This window comes from Schistocerca nitens, chromosome 8, assembly GCF_023898315.1.
Source record: "Schistocerca nitens isolate TAMUIC-IGC-003100 chromosome 8, iqSchNite1.1, whole genome shotgun sequence".
NCBI lineage: Eukaryota > Metazoa > Arthropoda > Insecta > Orthoptera > Acrididae > Schistocerca > Schistocerca nitens.
Window position 1 is genome coordinate 303541752 of NC_064621.1, and position 15602 is coordinate 303557353.

The 15602-nt window shown below is 42.7% G+C and overlaps 1 protein-coding gene across 1 annotated transcript in view; it reads right to left on the reverse strand.

Moving 5' to 3' along the window:
- The window catches only part of LOC126198736 (calcium/calmodulin-dependent protein kinase type IV-like), a 610244-nt gene that overhangs the window by 50134 nt on the left and 544508 nt on the right, over positions 1 to 15602 (reverse strand). Inside the window, exon 6 of the mRNA XM_049935272.1 lies at positions 9906 to 10059. Within this exon, the coding sequence (XP_049791229.1) occupies positions 9906 to 10059 (154 nt within the window). The remainder of the gene's footprint in view (positions 1 to 9905; positions 10060 to 15602) is intronic.

Here is a 15602-nt window from a genome sequence, read left to right on the forward strand (position 1 = left end):
CTACTTGCGGCAACTACCGCCCGTGACGCGCCATGCCAATGTGCGCCTCCCGCGATCTTTCTGGTGGCTACTACACCCCTCCTCCTTCGGGGGGTGAAGCCACTGTGATCCACTGCGTCGGAAGGTGGAGTGTCGGGCAGGAGCGATGACCTCCACATCCATTGGATGGCCGGAGTCGAGGGGATCTGCCAACCCTCGAGCTGGAACCTTCGAATACGGCTGGAAGTGACCCACACGAAGAGGCCCCCGTCGTCCCACAACCGGAGCTCGGGACAGAACGGGTGACAAGCTGTTGAACTCCGGATCCTGTTCCACCTCAGGAGGGGCAAGACCCAGCGGCGGGGACGAAGGGGAAGGGACGACCACAGGTGAACTAGCCCCCGGAGAAACCGAGCCTGCTAGGGGGGCCGGCTCTCGCTGGGGCATCTCTAATGATGGCGATGGCGATGCCGGTGCTGGAGCTACTGGAGGCTGCCAAGGCTGAGAACCATCGCCGTGCGGCAGAGTCACAGCGGGGAGAGGAGGTAACGTCCCCTGCGAAACCAATACAGGTGCCGGCAATGGGGAACCCGGTGTCCAAGAGGTAGGAGGGTGGGCGCCCGAACGTGGACATAGCTGATTTTGGTGACGACGTACCACCCGATCCCCCGCCTGCAAGGTATAGAGCCGGCGGCCATTTCGGCGCAGGACCACCGCCGGTATCCAACGTGGATTGCGACCAAACCCACGGGCCCAGACGGACATACCCAGTGGAAAGCCAGGTACTCCGTGTTGTGAAGACTGGCGAGGCCTAGGCCGGAGGAGGTGCAGCAGAGTCTGAGGTTGACGCCCATGGAGGAGCTCTGCGGGGCTGCGGTCGCCCATTGGTGTGGTCCGGTATGCCGTCAAGAAAAACGTCAAGGCTTCCTCTGCAGGAAATTCGTGCACATACATTTTCATCTGCGTCTTAAATGTGTGCACCATGCGCTCGGCTTCCCCATTCGATTGTGGATGGAAGGGGGGAGAGCAAACGTGCCGAATACCGAAGCGCCTACAAAAATCCTGGAAGGTCTGCGAAATAAACTGCGGTCCATTGTCTGAGACCAGGGTGATTGGCAGACCTTCCACAGAAAAGATTTTTGCTAGTGCCTGGATTGCAACTTCTGAAGTGGTTGAGGAGCAGCGGACCACATATGGGAATCGGGAATAAGCATCAATGACAATGAGCCAAAAGCCATTGAGAAACGGGCCCGCAAAATCGATGTGAACACGTTCCCATGCTTGGGTTGCCGGCGGCCATGAAGAGAACGCTGCCCTGGGAGATGCTTGTTGGCTCGCACACTGGGAACAGGCGGCCACCAAGTGCTCAATTTCTCTGTCAATACCGGGCCAGTACACATGTCTGCGAGCCAAGGTTTTAGTACGAGAAACACCCCAGTGCCCCGCATGTAATAACGTGAGGACCTCCCTTCGTAAACCTGCAGGAACAACCACTCGAGGAGCTGTATCATCGGTAGCCAGAAGGAGAACTCCTTCCAAGACCGAGAGGCGGTCTCGTAGAAGAAAATAATTACGAAGAGGGTCCGAGGCCCGGCCCGGAGGGCGGGAGGACCACCCCTGCTGAATGAGGCGAACTACTTGCCGGAGAACTGGGTCAGCCGCCATTTCTCTGGCGACTCTAGAACTAGTGATCGGAAAGCCATCAACTGCTTGGCGGGATGCCACATCCAAATGAAAACACACAATCTCCTCTCGATCGAACGTAGGATCCGGGCCCACCGGAAGACAGGAAAGAGCGTCGGCGTTGGCATGCTGTCCTGTAGGGCGAAAATGAATGTCATAATGGTACTTAGAGAGGAACAAGGCCCAGCGCTGTAGTCTGTGGGCCGCCCTATCCGGAATCTGAGAGGCGGGGCCAAATAACGATATTAACGGCTTATGGTCAGTGATTAACTGAAACTTCGTGCCGTACAAGAAAGGGTGAAACTTGGTAACAGCGTAGACAATGGCCAAAGCCTCTTTTCCCACCTGGGAGTAATGGGCCTGCGCGGGACTAAGCGTTTTAGACGCAAACGCCAGTGGTTGCTTGGAACCGTCTGCGTTGCGATGGGCCAGGACCACCCCCACCCCATACTGCGAAGCATCTGTAGCCAGGACCAACTGCTTACGGGGATCAAAAGTAGCCAAACAAGGGGCTGAAGTGAGGAGGCCCTTCAACGCGGTGAACGCTCGCTCGCATGCAGGCGACCAATCAAAAGGAACACCCTTGTGCAGAAGGCAGTACAGGGGGTGGGCTATAGTGGAAGCCCTGGGAATGAACCGGTGGTAATAGGCTATCTTGCCTAAAAAAGCTTGTAACTCTTTCAGCGAAGTGGGCCGAGGAAGGTTGACGATACCTTGGACCAAACTTCCTAGTGGCTGGATGCCATGCCGAGATATGGTGTAGCCCACATACTCAATGGACGGTTGGAAGAAGGTTGATTTATGCAGGTTGCAACGCAAGCCCACAGACCTGAATTTGAGAAAGAGGGTGCGAAGGTTGTGCACGTGTTCCTTCGTGCTGCGGCCTGTGACAATTATGTCATCCAGGTAATTAATACAATGAGGGATTGTCGAAGTGACATGCTCAAGATAACGCTGGAATATCGCCGGGGCACTGGATATTCCAAAAGCCAACCGCTGGTATTGGTAAAGGCCAAACGGGGTGTTGACGACCGCAAGCCGTTTGGAGTCCTCATCAAGTGGTATCTGATGATAAGCCTCCGACAGATCGATTTTCGAAAAATATTGGCCTCCCGCCACGGCGGAGAACAATTCATCAGCACGAGGCAAAGGATAGGTGTCCACCACCAATTGGGAATTAAGGGTGGCCTTGAAATCGCCACAAAGACGTAAGTTTCCCGAGGGCTTCTTGACAATAACGAGGGGCGAAGCCCACTCACTGGAAGAAACGGGAAGAACGACCCCTAGGGCTGTCAGCCGGTCTAGCTCTTCCTTCACCTGAGGGCGGAGAGCCAAGGGGATCTGTCTCGCGCGTAGAAAACGCGGGCGAGCCGACGCCTTCAATGTTAAGTGAGCTTCAAAATCGGAAACACGCCCCAGGCCCTCCTCAAAAATATCTGGAAAGTCTGAGATCAAAGATTCCAATGAGTGATAGGGAACATCTTCGGAGACCAACTGTATGGTGTCAGCAATAGAAAAACCGAAAGCCTGAAAGGCATCCAGGCCAAAAAGGTTAGCGGAGCTCGCATCACTGACAACAATAAAATTAATAGGCCGAGTGACTGACTTGTAAGTCACGTCGGTAGTGAATTGACCCAGTAGGGGAATGAAATGTTTACCATAACCGCGTAGACGCCGGTAAACTGGCGCCAACGGGGGCGATCCAAGGTCCGAATACGTTTGGGCATTCAACAACGAAACTGCCGCGCCCGTATCTACTTGCAGTTGTAACCGGCGCGACCGAACCGACACCTCGATAAAGAGTTTGTGGGCCGATGCGTCAGGAGCCTGGCCCGATGAAACTTCCTGAATGTCAACGTCCATGTCCGCTGTACTTGCTTCCTTCGATGCTTTGGAGGCTGAGCGGCAAACTTTAGCAATGTGACCTTTTTTAGTACATTTGCGACAAACGGCCCAACGCTGGGGGCACTCTGACCGATCGTGATGTATATAGCACGACGCACAGGACGGCAACAGGGGCCGGCGGCCGGCATTCTGTTTACGCGCCGTGCGGGAGCGGCCGTAACGGCCGGATTGTACCGCTCGCACGTCGTCCACCCCGGACACAGTGGACGCGGCCGCGCCACCCTGAACCTCCGCGACGTCGCACCACGCTTCCAGCTGTTGACCTGCCGCGTGCGAGACTTCGTACGATTGAGCGATGGACAGTACGTCCTCGAGGGAAGGGTCTTCTAACTGCAGGGCCCGTTGCCGGACCTCCCTATCAGGGGCCGAACGAACAATGGCGTCGCGTACCATAACGTGGGCATACGACTCTCGCGACTGCTCCGTGACAAAATGACACTTACGACTAAGACCGTGCAGGGTTGCGGCCCACGCCCGGTAAGACTGATGGGGCTGTTTCTTGCATTGATAGAACTCGACCCTAGCCGCCACAACATGCGTGCGGCGGCGATAATATGAAGACAGCAACGAACACAATGCGTCAAAAGTCAAGGACGAGGGTTCCTGCAACGGCGCTAGCTGCCGCAAAACTTGATACAGCGAGGGAGATATCCAAGACAAGAAGAGAGCACGACATACCTCCGCATCGGCGACATGAAACGCCTGGAAATGCTGCCGAAGGCGATGTTCATATGCGTCCCAATCCTCCGCCGTCTCGTCATACGGGGGAAAGGGAGGAGGGAACTGCGCCGGAGCAGACGGCGTGGAGAGCAACGCCGGAAGCAATTGTTTCATGGTGGCCATGAGTTCCGTCTGCTGCGCAACCAAAACTCGCACCAAATCCTCCATGCCGTGGAGAAACTGCGAAACCGGAACAACGACGCAACACGCGAAAGAGCGACCCTACTCGTCGCCAATTGTGTAGTAACACTGTTCACGTTTACGTCGCACTTCACTTAGCGTAGACCGGGACTGTGTCCTAGGCATGCCCGATGTTAACTGAACGGGCACGGCCCGTGCTGCTGGAGTTGTTGTTGTTGATCTTGTTGTTACGCCGGCAGAGGTCGCGTCTGAATTCTCGCGTGCCCTCTGGTGGACGGGACTCTACTTGCGGCAACTACCGCCCGTGACGCGCCGTGCCAATGTGCGCCTCCCGCGATCTTTCTGGTGGCTACTACAATGGGAATAGGGAGCCCAGAAGTACTAGAGGAAGAGTGACAGAAATGCCTCCCACAGTTATGAGTATTAAAATCGTAACATTTAACTCCCACAGCATTTGCAACAAAGAGCAAGAATTTGCTCATGAAAAGCAGTGAAGCTCACATAATATTAGGTACAGAAAGCTGGTAGAAATCTGACATTGATAGTAGTGAGTTTTTTGGGGAAAATTTAAGTATATATCAAAATGGTAGAAATGGAAGTGGTATATTCATCACAGTAGACAATAAACTCAAATCCACCGAGATAGCAATTGAAGTAGCATATGATAATGTGTGGAGAAGACTCAATATCAAGCATGGACATAAAATGATAGTTCAAGCCTTTTATTGCCTACCAAACTCATCTCCTGATGTAACCAAAACTTTAGAGAAAACCTTAGTTCACTTGTACGTAAGTTCTGCAATCATCAGTGGAGATTTTAATCATCCAACAGTTAACTGGGAAAATTACAATTTCCTTAGTGATTGGCCTGATAAGACATACTGTGGAATGTTACTGAATGCCTTATCTGAAAACTACCTAGGACAAATAGTTCGGAACTCCACTCATGATGCAAATATATTGGACTTAATGGCAACAAATAGACCTGACATTTTTGAGGATGTCCACATCAAAACTGGTATCAGTGTCCGTGATGCAGTTGTGGCAACAATGATTACCAAAATACAAAGGACAATTAAAACAAGCATAAAACATAAATGTTCATTAAATAGTTAAAAAATCAGTACCATCGTATTTCAATGCGAATCTTAAAACTTTCATCAAAGGGCAGGTGCATGTAGAGGTACAATGGGGCAAGTTTAAAACAATACTAGATCATGCACTGGACAGAAATGTCCCCAGTAGAATATTTCATAATGGGAGATACACCCCATGGTATATGGTTACTGCAAAGAAACTTCTAAAGAAGCAGACACTACTGCATAATAGGTGTAAAACAAAATACAGGGCTACAGATAGAGAGATGCTGAATGGAACACACTTGGCTTTCGAAAGAGCAATGTGTGAAGCCTTCATGGACTACCATAGCATAATATTGTCAAATGATCTTTTGCAAAACCTCAATAAGTTCTAGTGATATGTAAAGGCTGTCAGTGGCACCAAAGGTAGTGTCCAGTCCCTAGCAAATGAGACAGGAACTAAAACTGAGGGTAGCAAAGCAAAACCTGAAATGCTTAACTCAAGTTTCAAATGTTCATTTGCAAAGGAAAACCCAGGAAAATTGCCCCAATTTAATCCACATACCACTGAAAAGATGAAGGAAATAAGTATTAGTGTCAGTTGTGTTGAGAAACAGCTGAAATCATTAAAATTGAACAAAGCTCCAGTGCCTTTTATTTATACTGAATTTGCCACTGAGTTAGCCCCTCTTCTAATTGTAATCTGTCTAGATCCCTTAAACAAGTCTCCATGCCCAATTCTTGGAAAAAAGCATAGGTCACTTCCACCTACAAGAAAGGTAATTGAAGTGTTTCACAAAACTACTGTCCAATATCCTTGACATCAATTTGTTGTAGAATTTTGGGACATATTCTGAGCTCAAACATAATGAGATATCTTGAACAGAATGACCTCTTCATTGCCAGTCAGCATGGATTCTGAAAACATCTATCATGTGAAGCCCAACTTGCACTTTTCTCACATGATATACTGAAAGCATTTGATCAAGGCAGTCAGGTAGATCCAGTATCTCTTGATTTCCAAAAATCATTTGACTCAGTACCAAACTATGTTTATTGTAAAATGTATGGGCATAGGGCGTATCAAGTGAAATTTGTTACTGGACTGAGGGCTTCTTAGTAGGGAGGATGCTGCATGTTATCTTGAATAGCTATCATCAGATGTAGAAGTAACTTCAGGTATACCCCAGGGAACCATTTAGGGACTCTTTCTGTTGTTACTGTATATTAATGACCTTGCAGACAATGTTAATAGCAGCCTCAGACTTTTTTGCAGCTGATGCAGTTATCTATGTTGAAGTACTGTCTGAAAGAAGCTGCATAAAATTCAATCAGATCTTGATAAGATTACAAAGTAGTGCAAAGATTAGGAATTTGATTTAAAAGTCCAGAAATGTAAAACTGTGCACTTCACAGAATGGAAAAAACATAGTATCCTTCTACTATAATATCAATGAGTCACAACTGGAATCATACAAATACCTAGGTGTAATATTATGTAGGAATGTGAAATGGAATGATCATGTAGGCTCAGTCATGGGTAAAATAAATTTTGGTTTATTGGTAGAATACTGGGGAACTGCAATAAGTCTACAAAGAGATTGCTTACAAATCACTGGTACAACTGGTTCTGGAATATTGCGCAAGTGTATGGGACCCATACCAAATAGGACTAACAGGGGATCTTGAACATATACAGAGAAGGGCATTATGAATGGTCACAGGTTTGTTGATCCATGGGAGAATGTCACAAAGAAACTGAAGGAACCAAACTGGGAGACACTTGAAGATAGATGTAAACTATCACCAAGAAAGTCTGTTAGCAAAGTTTCAATAACTGGCTTTAAATGATGATTCTAGGAATATACTACAATCCCCTCAAATCTGTGGCTTTCAGATGTGAGTGATACAATCCCCTGTGTATCACTCACATAAGGATCACGAGGATAAGATTAGAATAATTACTGCATGAACAAGGATATTCAAACAATCATTATTCCCACACTCCATACGTGAGTGGAACTGGTGGAAGCCATAGTAACTGGTGCAGTGGGCTGTACCCTCTGCCTTCACAGTGATTTGCAGTGTATAGATTTAGAAGTAGATATTCCATAACAAGCATATACCAGCTACATCAAAATTGGTAGTGTTAGCTTGAGAAAACAATACACAGTTTTAATACTCTACTTCTGAGACATGATCTTGGATGATATAGTAGAGATGCTACTGGTCTCAACTCTGTGGCTTTCAGAAGTTCTCGCTTGTGGCATGCCAAAAGATTGTAACAGGCAGAGCCTGGTAAGTAACATTCAAATAACTGTGTATGACTTGCCTCCCCTTTGTTTACACTATGAACTTGCTCTTGGACTCTCAAGTTTATGACTATTTGGCCCATATTTTGTTTATGATTTGGTTCTCAATTCTCTTCGTGAATATTTCATTAACAGCAACTGTATACTGTCCCCTCCTCAAAACCAAACTAATGAAGCTCTACTTCTTCAGTGTTTATGAATAGGTACACAGATCCACTGCAGTTGCAGTGTCCTGAACTTTGTTGCTGTTCCATTTGAAATTTATGTTTCAAAGAAAACAGCAAGCAAAGTACTGGTAGAGTAGCAATTGCACCCATATCATGAACATCGTATGCAAGCAATGATGCCAAATGATTTTGAATCCTGAATTTAGTTCTGTCAATACATTATCCACCACAGTACTCCAGGAGTGAACTTCCAACAGTACAAATTTTTCACAGGCTTCTTTCAACTGTAACTAAACTACCACAAAAGCTATGTCTGGAGCAATGAAAATCTGTTCCCTATATTCATCTCAGTTGGTCAGCACTGAATCTTTATCAAATCATGGGCTGTAGTTTTATAAGATCATCTAGTAGGACATTATTTGCTGTGACCCTAATGTTATAGTAAATAGTACCTAGTGTTCATTCAATATTTTCTGTGGCAGCTGTTGAGACTATTCCTCTTACTTTCACGAGAGCTGATCTGAAGCTGCACCATGTCATTTCAATATTATCGCCTATGAGATCATAAATGACAGATAACTTCATAATTGGTTCAAGTACATCACCAAATGTAATTAGTTTTTGAGAATAAATGTAATTGTGTAGATAAAAAAAATCCACTCACTAAGTGGCATCATAACACATGTTAAAAGGATATAAATTTCTAAGTTTTTGGAGCCTGTGGCTTCTTCTTCTGGCAGAAGAGTTGAAGGTAAGGTAGAGGGGTCCCTTCCCCTTCAGCCCTTCTACCAGAAGAAGAAGCCAGTGTCTCTGAAAGCTTGCAAATTTAAATACCTTTACATGTGAGTTCTCCAGCTGCTACTTGTTGAGTGGATTTTTTATCAATCCAATTACATTACATTCTCATAACTGGTTGGAAAATGGAGGCTATGTCATGGATGGATCTCACTCCTGTGGATTTATTTCAACTGGGTTACAACAAAGTCAGTGGTATGTGAAGCCCAAATAGAAACTGAAGGTAAATGACTGGTCGAGTCTTAGCTCTGTCTCTCAGTATACGATAAACAACAGGGATATTTTGACAGAGAGTAGAAAAAAATTTATGTGCTACTGTAATACGTGCATTGAGACTTAAAAGGTACTAGAGGCTTAAGTCGTTTTTATTTATAAAATGCTAGATATTCATTTCTGATCATTTGTTCTTGATTCGAAAGTATAAAATTTAAGTTTCTATGTGATCAGTGTAGTTTGTCTCTAAAGATGTCCCTCCCATGGTTTATAATCTGTGACCTCAACAAGAGTAATAGCCATGTTATTTGTTATCTGAATACTGCAATACAAGTAAACTTCTAAATTTTTATGACCATCCTAGATAATAAAGGAACTTCTTTTGTGCTTAACTATAACAAGCACTTTACTTTTTCTAGTTTATTTTGTTTTCCATAGATATGATTCCTCCAGTGACTAATGGTTTTGTACTTGACTTATTACTGTAATTTTTTATCAGATTATAGTTGAAGTCATACATAGACATTAACAAACTTTTATCTAGAAATGTATTGAATAATGTAATGATATCTTATCCTTTTAATTCAACAGTTTATGTTGAGTTAATCTTTATGAAAAAATGAGGTTTTTTTCAGTTTAAGAGAAGGGAAAAATAAGAAAATATGTTAAACTGGATGCTACATCACTGAGTTTAGTGGTTCGTAAGCTGCATAATGATAGTGCAGGACAAGGAGAGAGAAGTAATTGGAAGTAGAAAGTTTTCATTTAGATATGATATATAACAAGAGGTTTTATATTAAAGCCTCCATGTTACATAAGTTATGTACTTAAGGCTTCGAATGCACTACCCCATTATATAATAAAAGTGTTTAATAAGTATGTGTAAAACAATATTCTGCAGTAGAACTAACCAGAATAGCTCCTTGGAAACCCAGGATGCCTCTTTTGAAGCAGATGGTTTAGGCCATGGTCAGTCATCTTGAGGCAAGAGTTTTCATCTTCAGATTCAAAAAGTAGATGTTCCGGCTTCAGATCACCATGAACCACACCAGAACCATGCAGGTACTGTCAATACAATGCAATATAACGTAAGGGATCTGAAAGCAAGAAATCAATAGTAATCCTGTCTTATATGCAAATTATTAAAAGAAAATTAAAAAAATTCAGAATGTGTGTATAGATTATTCAAAGGTTTATGCTTTACAACATTCTTGAAAATTATTAGGATGTATTATAAAATGCATTACAACAATAATGGTATCAAAATGATTTTATAACATATTTCTTAAAATATGTGTCTGTAGCTGCACTAACACTGGGGTAGAAATAGAATGTAATGTTTTACCAGGAATATTTAAATTTAGAGTAATTTGTAAACTTTTGTGGATATGTTAATATATCCGAAGAGTAAACAAATTCCATTCCTAGGTAACATTTATATATGCATTTAAAGGTAGATTATGCAGTTTTTGATTAACTTACTTGTGTGAGAATAGAAAAGAGTTATGATGCTGTGGTTGTGATAAATTAAAATAAATGGCATTTCTGAGCAACAAAATTGGCTTGCATGATACCTCTGTAGCCTCTGAAGTCTCTGTATATTCTTAAAATTTCCTATTGTTTAACTTCGTTCCTGATGCTATCTCCTCCCTATGTGAAGCTTAATATGTTATTTACACAAATGTTGTTCATATTAAAACAGTGACTTTCTGTTTTAATGGTACCGTACTGTCTATGAACCAATGAACAATCTCCATCCATTTTCATGCCAAATTAAATGTTATCAGTGAAAACAAATTTCCTTTTGTGGTTTTAAGTACATCAGCAGCAGATACACAGACTATATTGATGTATGCACAGATTGAAAAGGAATACCTTCACTGAATTTTATTTGGTGACTCATACTACTTGTCAGAATGATGTGTTAGTATGTAACATGTAACATGTCATCTGTTTGTCTGATAATTTTCTAAGTTTACCTTCAGTTGTATTTTATATTTAATACAATACATTTTCATGTAGGCTGTGCCATACATGACTGTGACATTCAAAAATATCATCAAGGCTCTATGAATATTTTTGATTTGTCACATCTTTTAAGTTAGAAAGTTTAAATGTAATCTTCAGACTAATGTGCATACATTTCAAAACTAAATTATTTATACAGAATTTCACTGAGGAATTTTAAAAATCTTGTGCTTTAGATGAAAAGTTATTAACTTTTAAACTGGCAGTCTCCTCCATAACTGAGCTCACTAACACATGCTTGTGCTGTGGTGCTCAACTGAAAAGGTATCTTTCTTGAATCCTGATGGTGGAAGAAAGTTTCATCACCAACATTTAGTTGGCAAGAGGAGGAGAGGTGGTGGTATGAAGTTTTTTGCCACCAGATATGCAAGTGAGAGAGTGGAAAATTTTGCTGGCACACAGCCTGTTGTTGTGGTCTTCAGTCCTGAGACTGGTTTGATGCAACTCTCCATGCTACTCTATCCTGTGCAAGCTTCTTCATCTCCCAGTACCTACTGCAACCTACATCCTTCTGAATCTGCTTAGTGTATTGATCTCTTGGTCTCCCTCTACGATTTTTACCCTCCACGCTGCCCTCCAATGCTAAATTTGTGACCCCTTGATGCCTCAAAACATGTCCTACCAACTGATCCCTTCTTCTAGTCAAGTTGTGCCACAAACTTCTCTTCTCCCCAATCCTATTCAATACTTCCTCATTAGTTACGTGATCTACCCACCTTATCTTCAGCATTCTTCTGTAGCACCACATTTCGAAAGCTTCTATTCTCTTCTTGTCCAAACTGGTTATCTTCCATGTTTCACTTCCATACATGGCTACACTCCATACAAATACTTTCAGAAACGACTTCCTGACACTTAAATCTATACTTGATGTTAACAAATTTCTCTTCTTCAGAAACGATTTCCTTGCAATTGCCAGTCTACATTTTATATCCTCTCTACTTCGACCATCATCAGTTATTTTGCTCCCTAAATAGCAAAACTCCTTTACTACTTAAAGTGTCTCATTTCCTAATCTAATCCCCTCAGCATCACCCGATTTAATTTGACTACATTCCATTATCCTCGTTTTGCTTTTGTTGATGTTCATCTTATATCCTCCTTTCATGACACTGTCCATTCCATTCAACTGCTCTGCCAAGTCCTTTGCTGTCTCTGACAGAATTACAATGTCATCAGCGAACCTCAAAGTTTTTACTTCTTCTCCATGAATTTTAATACCTACTCTGAATTTTTCTTTTTTTTCCTTTACTGCTTGCTCAATATACAGATTGAATAACATCGGGGAGAGGCTACAACCCTGTCTCACTCCTTTCCCAACCACTGCTTCCCTTTCATGCCTCTCGACTCTTATAACTGCCATCTGGTTTCTGTACAAATTGTAAATAGCCTTTCGCTCCCTATATTTTACCCCTGCCACCTTCAGAATTTGAAAGAGAGTATTCCAGTTAACGTTGTCAAAAGCTTTCTCTAAGTCTACAAATGCTAGAAACGTAGGTTTGCCTTTTCTTAATCTTTCTTCTAAGATAAGTCGTAAGGTTAGTATTGCCTCACGTGTTCCAACATTTCTACGGAATCCAAACTGATCTTCCCCGAGGTCGGCTTCTACCAGTTTTTCCATTCGTCTGTAAAGAATTCGTGTTAGTATTTTGCAGCTGTGACTTATTAAACTGATAGTTCGGTAATTTTCACATCTGTCAACACCTGCTTTTCTTTGGGATTGGAATTATTATATTCTTCTTGAAGTCTGAGGGTATTTCGCCTGTCTCATACATCTTGCTCACCAGATGGTAGAGTTTTGTCATGACTGGCTCTCCCAAGGCCATCAGTAGTTCTAATGGAATGTTGTCTACTCCCGGGGCCTTGTTTCGACTCAGGTCCTTCAGTGCTCTGTCAAACTCTTCATGCAGTATCTTATCTCCCATTTCATCTTCATCTACATCCTCTTCCATTTCCATAATATTGTCCTCAAGTACATCACCCTTGTATAAACCCTCTATATACTCCTTCCACCTTTCTGCCTTCCCTTCTTTGCTTAGAACTGGGTTGCCATCTGAGCTCTTGATATTCATACAAGTGGTTCTCTTATCTCCAAAGGTCTCTTTAATTTTCCTGTAGGCAGTATCTATCTTATCTAGTGAGACAAGCCTCTACATCCTTAAATTGTCCTCTAGCCATCCCTGCTTAGCCATTTTGCACTTCCTGTCGATCTCATTTTTGTGACGTTTGTATTCCTTTTTGCCTGCTTCATTTACTGCATTTTTACATTTTCTCCTTTCATCAATTAAATTCAATATTTCTTCTGTTACCCAAGGATTTCTATTAGCCCTCGTCTTTTTACCTACTTGATCCTCTGCTGCCTTCACTACTTCATCCCTCAGAGCTACCCATTCTTCTTCTACTGTATTTCTTTCCCCCATTCCTGTCAATTGTTCCCTTATGTTCTCCCTGAAACTCTCTACAACCTCTGGTTCTTTCAGTTTATCCAGGTCCCATCTCCTTAAATTCCCATCTTTTTTGCAGTTTCTTCAGTTTCAATCTGTAGTTCATAACCAATAGATTGTGGTCAGGATCCACATCTGCCCCTGGAAATGTCTTACAATTTAAAACCTGGTTCCTAAATTTCTGTCTTGCCATTATATAATCTATCTGATACCTTTTAGTATCTCCAGGATTCTTCCAGGTATACAACCTTCTTTTATGATTCTTGAACCAAGTGTTAGCTATGATTAAGTTATGCTCTGTGCAAAATTCTACAAGGCGCCTTCCTCTTTCATTTCTTAGCCACAATCCATATTCACCTGCTACGTTTCCTTCTCTCCCTTTTCCTACACTAGAATTCCAGTCACCCATGACTATTAAATTTTCGTCTCCCTTCACTACCTGAATAATTTCTTTTATCTCGTCATACATTTCATCAATTTCTTCATCATCTGCAGAGCTAGTTGACATATATACTTGTACTACTGTAGTAGGCATGGGCTTTGTGTCTATCTTGGCCACAATAATGCGTTCACTATGCTGCTTGTAGTAGCTAACCCGCACTCCTATTTTTTTTATTCATTATTAAACCTACTGGAGAGAGGGTGGATGGTGATTGTAGGACAGAATCTTGAAGGAGATGGTGGTAGTGGTAAATGGAGCCTGTGGTTATATGTGTATATTTAATGTTACCGATATATTAAGTGATCAATCAGTTTAAAGAGTTTGTGGATTGCCAAGTTGATCTGATGATTTATGAGTTGTTTCTTTTCTGTTATGGTTTGTTGAATGTGGTAGTTCTTTTTGTTGTTGTTTGTCCTAACGATTTCTAGGTCCATGGCTCTGGTGGTAATGAGACATGAACATGGAAACCATTAGGATAAACAACAACAAAAAACATCTCCTCACCTTACAAGAAAACTACCACATTCAGAAAATCAGAAAAGAAAAGAAACAACTCATAACTGATCAGACCAACCTGGCAAACCATACACTTTTTAAACTGCCTGATTACTTAATAGAACGTTAAATATGCACATACAGCCATAAGGCCCATTTACCACTACCAGATTCTGTCATACAGTCCCCCAACAACAACAAAAAAATCTCCCCGTCATCTCCTGCCACATCCCTACATAGCATACCATAACTTACAAGATAATTTCACTAATTTACACACACACCACACACACACACACACACACACACACACACACACACACACACACACACACACACACACACACAGTAACGTCACTGGGGTTGGCAACAATCACAATGTGAATGAAAACAAACAAACAGAAATAAACACTGTTACTGTTCAGAGTGAGAAACAGTTTACAAAAGTGAAGTGTAAACAATGCAGCACAAGAAATACTGTAGAATGGAAAAGACTGCCAAGTGCATATGTGAATCAAAGTCTTTCAATGTCAGCCATTGCTAGCAAGGAAGGATTAAGCAGAATATGTAAGGTAACATCGTAAGTAACTTGCATAAGCTCGTGATGGATAACCAATAGTAACGTAATGCGGGAATATTGTGTTGACAGTAGAGAAGCAATAACAGCAGAATAGATCAGTAAAGAGTCCCCAGTGACTTTGAATGTGTACTAGTAGTTCGATGTTACCTGAGTAACAAATTCATCAGGGACATTTCACCCTTCTAAAGATGACCAAGATGACTGTTGGTCATGAGACTGTGAAGCAAAGATACAAAGGAACAACAACAACAACTAAACTAAGGCCAAGAAGACATCACACACTGATCGACTGGGACCATATAGCCCTGAGAAGGGTAATTGTAAGAAATTGTATGAAATCAGGGGAAGGAATCGCTTGTGAGTTCCAAAGTGTTGCCTTCAGCGAACACAATGACTGTGTATAAGGAGCTAAAAAGGTTGGGACACAATGGTCAAATAGATCCTCATCAGTCAAACATTTTTGCAACCAATGCTAAACTACACTTGATGTGGTGTAAAGATCGATGCCACTGGACAGTGGATGACTGGAATTGGAAGATATGAAGTGACAAATCATGCTATATCTAGTGGCAATCTGGTGGAAGAGTTGGGGATTGGGGAACGCCTGGAAAACATTTCC